The sequence below is a fragment of the Thunnus maccoyii genome, chromosome 7 (genome assembly GCF_910596095.1).
Source record: "Thunnus maccoyii chromosome 7, fThuMac1.1, whole genome shotgun sequence".
Classification (NCBI taxonomy): domain Eukaryota; kingdom Metazoa; phylum Chordata; class Actinopteri; order Scombriformes; family Scombridae; genus Thunnus; species Thunnus maccoyii.
The window spans coordinates 6,498,931-6,503,876 of record NC_056539.1 but is presented as its reverse complement, the minus strand read 5'-3'; the positions used below and the strand labels follow the sequence as shown (position 1 = coordinate 6,503,876).

The following is a 4,946-nucleotide window of genomic DNA, read 5'->3' as shown; positions in this document are numbered from 1 at the left end:
AACCAGGAAGCTGCAATACAGGCAGCGTTTATATTTCTATTGTGACTTTTCAGTCAGTTTACTACATTAAATAAAAAGTTATACTTTGTTTCAACTAATACATACATAAAATAATGTGTCAGAGCCCAATTCATGTATTTAATTATGATTTATAATGATATATAAGTGCTTCATAGAATTTGGTATCATAAAGAAACAGAAAGTGCACTCTATAAGGAAGACAAGTCCATTACTTTGTGTTGCATAATTTCCATGTTTATTTCATATATGACAATGTGTTTAGTGTACACAAACATTTGACGCTAAACTCCAACACTCAGAGACACTGACTGAACTACTGCCCATTTGAGATTTTGTAAATGGGTGCAACTTTATGATTCACTGTTCACAGCAATCATGTTTATATACAATGCAAAAGAAGAAAAAGAAAGAGAAACATACTGGTGGAATTTGATAAGTTCGAAAAAAAAAAAAAGATTAGATGTGGAAGCACAAAAATGTAAATGATGTTCATTCAAAGCGGAGGGATTAGAAAAAGTTGATTTTGTGAAGGCTGTCACAGAATGATGGTGAAGGTGTAGATGTTGAAATAAGAGTGAAAGTGTGACAGTAAGGTAACCTACAGCATTACTCTGTACAAGATGCAATGCTTTATGGGGCCATATTGAACTAACCCCCTCCACACATCAGTAGACATATTTATTACAGATATGTCTTTCAACCTCCATATGGTTCCCTGATAATAACCTTACCTACAATCAATAAGGAACCAGACTGACCAGAAGACAAGTTAACATAAACACTCCAGCAGAATAAGTATTTTCAAATATCAATGTACATTCAGTGTGAAACTTTTGTGACTGCACCAACAAAACTTTGGTTGGCTCATGTGATGCACATTTAAAGGCCCAATGAAAACGAGAGGAATAACCTCAACATAGAGATCAGACTGGAGCAATCGAGGGCTCGTGTGTGGTGTTTTTTTAATGACTGGGTTTTTAAAGGAAATGAGACAGTAATGAGTGGAGTGCTTGAGACAGTGTAATATGCAGTACAACAGGGTATTCCCTCAAAGATGATGCTATAGCTGGATAAAATACAACTGCAGTCTCTGCCAAGAAAGTATGTGAATGACTTGGATCATAACATTGATCAGCTTCTTGTTACACAACAAACAAAAGATAATAACAGACATTTTGATTAACCACAACTACTGTCAGTTGCGCATACATGTAAGTGGTGTAATATGTTTTGACTGGATCGCTTCAACAGGCTGTCCACAACACACAGAATACTTTCCAATCTCAGGAACAAGGTTATGTATGGATTACATGAGCAGCAAGAACATATTGAATGGCTGTCACAAGTCAACCCCCCATTCAGGATTTACTGTACAATTAGATGCATTGAAAGATCTTTGCAATCTTGTGTAACAGTTACTTTGAGATGTTATCCTAGTATTTAAGTGAAACGTCACTACTGTCATTGAGTGCGCTCTCTAGGCTGGCTGACCTGATGCACGCTCATCAGTGCAACTTCACTAGTTTTGAACAGATTCAGTTTGATTGTTCATTTAAATAAGAAAATATGCAGCTGAAGAGATTAAAAAAGCAGCTTGCACTTTGACATTGTTGACAGTGTTGATTTTTTTTTTACCATTCAAAGCATGATTCTTTAACAAATACAGACATGCGCTTGCTGACATGATAATCCTGAAATATGTTAAAGTTTTTTTAAACATTAGGTATACTCTGTGTTATGGAAATTCCATACTATATGACAGATAATTGCCATATTAGAAATATAAGAAGTGTAAATGGAACCTTTTTGTCTGAATATGTAACTGATGATGATGAAAAGCAGGAAAATGATGTGATATGATCAGCAGACACTTCCAAAACAGTATTATAGCAGCATGAAGGATGTAGTTTCAAAGCAACTGGTGCAGAGGCATACTGTACAGTATGATTGAAAAGAGAGGCACTACATTTAATCAATATACATATTCAGAAAACCAGTTTCTAATTCTGTACTGTGAGGAACAGTTTATACTTTTGATCATTTTACAAGGTAGCTTTGTGCAGCTAAGGAGGGACAGACCACCTTAATATTTTCTAACTAACAATGTACTGGTTTTGCCAGATGTTATGTGAGTTGGGTCAAAGGTCAGGTGTGACTATCCTAATCTTAAAGGGGATAGTATTATTCAAGTAATCTTCAGCATAAAGAAACCGGCCAATGTTTATCATTAAGTTATTCAATTATTTAAATAGCATTAAATGCACGGGGACGAGGTTGTATTATTGAAACATTTAAGGAACTCATATTAAAAAGTGCAGTGTGCAGAAATTGCACTGTACTACTACTTTAGAAATATAAATGTCTTTGTAAATAAATACATGCAGAAATAAATAATAAAAGCTGTTAAATATCTAAATATATCACATTTTAAAACAAATAAAATTCAGGTAGAGAATGAGATTAAATTGGGAGGATTAATACGATGACATTTGCTTACTTAAAGTGTGAATGTAGATACCCTCAGTGCTCCTACGAGTAGCTAAAACACGGACGTAGATTTATCAAAATGCCACAAGAACATGAAGTCTATGATGATATGCCATTCCCTTGCCAGGCTGTGTGTGCTGAAGTTTCTAAGAAGTCTTCGGAATAGGAGGCAGATTACTCAATGTCAGGATTCACAGACCAGAAAGAAAAGAGGAATATTTTTTAAAGAGATACATTAACTGTCGTTTTTTTTCTTTTTTTTTTCTTTTAGCGTGTATTTTCCAGCTGTACGTTGTATGCAAACCAGTTTAGACACTGTATATATAGCTGTAGAGTAGAGTAGAGAAGAATCTGCATGTTTTGTCTATTTACTGATGCGAATGTAGCAATGTGATCCTCACTGACATGGCAGCTTTAGGTAAAGATACATGTCACTGTATTTTTAAGGAGTAAATGTATAAGGCTTGATGTGTCACTGACAACAACTACAGTACATTACCATACGTATGTAATCTGAGATAAGAAACGGTTGCTACTTCCTCCGTTTTCTTCATTCGTCCAGCTATGAGTAAACTCCGGTACAGTACAGTGACAGCTTTTGAAGAGGCTCTTCAGACTATGAGACTCACACCGCAGCAAAGGCATGACACAAAATGGGCGCTCTTTAGGTGCTGAGGACACTAGTGATAAACTGAGGACGTACAGGGTAAAGATGGTTGTTGGTGACTGTGGTGGTGGGGACGGGGCTCAGCACAAGGGGAGGGATAAGGACAGGGACCTATTTACATCTTAGTCTTTGCGTTCATCTTTCTCTCATGAGATTTGTTCACATCCTCATCTGTCCGGCTCGTCTTCTCGATAGCTTTGACCTGAGAAGAGAAAATGTGTTGATATCAAAAGATAAGACATTTTTAAGTTTGTTTTTACTATTTACCTGTCCAGGTAGTTTTTTTACCTGATAGTCCCAGCAAGGAGAGGATTAAACGCATACAGCCAGTCATGCATGTCTTTGTCATTAGTGGCTTGAAGCAATATTCCACGATGTTCTGTACACACGGCAAATGTGTTTGGGGTCTGTTGATGAAGGGAAAAAAAAGCTTCTTAAAGCACACCTGACATTTTGACCAATAAAAGAGCAGGAAGATGGGGTTTGGTAAATCACCTACCTTCAGCATCGCCTGCTGGTCCTCACTGTACTCAACTTGGGCTGAGGAGAGATTGAGAATAGCCCGCTCCACAGTGTCTCTCTCTGTGTTGTAGATATAGACGTACGGCCGCCGCACGACTACATAGCGCTTCACCCATCCGTTGGTGTGTGGCTCCAAGAAATGCAAGTAACCCTTCTTTGACACGATGGGGCTATGAAGATAGAGAGGTGAAATATTACCACATGTGAGACCAAGACAGATATTTCCACAGCTCAAAGTGATGGATTATTTTGCAGCTACTGTAGCAGACTCACCTGACTCGAATCTCCTGGATATCAGGAACATATTTGCGGATCTGAGGCTTGCCTTCAGAGGCTCCGCTGAGGGACTTTTTGGCCTCTGCGTCCTGCAGTGTGTCAGGACTGGGGCTGATGGCCCGAGAGCGAGGCGTAGGGGGTCTACAGTGCAGAAAGCAGAGTATTATGCAAAGCTCTTTACATTGTGTGACTAAAGTACTTTGCTGTGAAAGAGCAACCAACTCACATGATAACAATTGATACATAACGATAACCACACAGGTATGTCTTAGGACTGACCTGAGTTCAGCATTGCCATAGCAACCCTCCACCAGGGAAGGGCATGTTGAGGAGGGTGTGATTGTGTTAAGACCAGAGATTGAAGGGGAGTCTCTCAGCGTTGTGACAGACATCTCTGAGATCTGTGACACACACAAACACACACATGTATGCTGGCTCAACTGTGAGGAACCAATTAAGTGAAATGTATCTAGCAGTTTTCCTTCATATATAAGTTTAAATGTGAGTCTTTAAAACACTACCTTGCTTTCACTGGCGCTGACACACACATGGCTGTACTCTCTGTTGAAGGAGTGAGTGAGCAGCCTCAAACACTGTGTGTAAAAAAGGATAGAAGAGTTTAAAATGTCTTCTTAAGTTAGACACAAGAAGTACACATACAACAAAATAAAGTAGATTGTGCACAAAACTGAACCTGAAATTCAGTATTCAGTAAGTAATTCAGCTGACCTTGGCAGCAAGCTCCCTCTGCCTGTCAGTGGTGATTTCGGAGCCGGAGCTGACCTCCTGGTCGATCTCGGGGGGCTGAGGAGCCTCACTCAGCTCGTCAGTAACACAGGTCTGCAGGGCCTCCTGCCCCATGAGCAGGGTGGACTCCAGCTTCTCCCTCAGCAGGAGGTAATGTTTGGTCTTCTCCACCTGAGAGTATGTGGGGAAAACATCATAATTAATAATTCTATATTTTCCTTACTGT

General features: G+C 39.1%; 1 protein-coding gene across 6 annotated transcripts in view; it reads right to left on the bottom strand.

The window, feature by feature from the left end:
- Positions 1 to 233: 233 nt before the first annotated feature.
- The window catches only part of kif1aa (kinesin family member 1Aa), a 40,937-nt gene continuing 36,224 nt past the window's right edge, over positions 234 to 4,946 (bottom strand). For all 6 annotated transcript variants that reach the window (XM_042416334.1, XM_042416329.1, XM_042416332.1 and 3 more), the window contains 7 exons: positions 4,703 to 4,891; positions 4,495 to 4,566; positions 4,253 to 4,374; positions 3,971 to 4,114; positions 3,675 to 3,867; positions 3,464 to 3,582; positions 234 to 3,377 (listed from right to left, as the gene is read on the bottom strand). In XM_042416334.1, the coding sequence (XP_042272268.1) occupies positions 3,335 to 3,377; positions 3,464 to 3,582; positions 3,675 to 3,867; positions 3,971 to 4,114; positions 4,253 to 4,374; positions 4,495 to 4,566; positions 4,703 to 4,891 (882 nt within the window). In that variant the 3' untranslated portion in view covers positions 234 to 3,334. The remainder of the gene's footprint in view (positions 3,378 to 3,463; positions 3,583 to 3,674; positions 3,868 to 3,970; positions 4,115 to 4,252; positions 4,375 to 4,494; positions 4,567 to 4,702; positions 4,892 to 4,946) is intronic.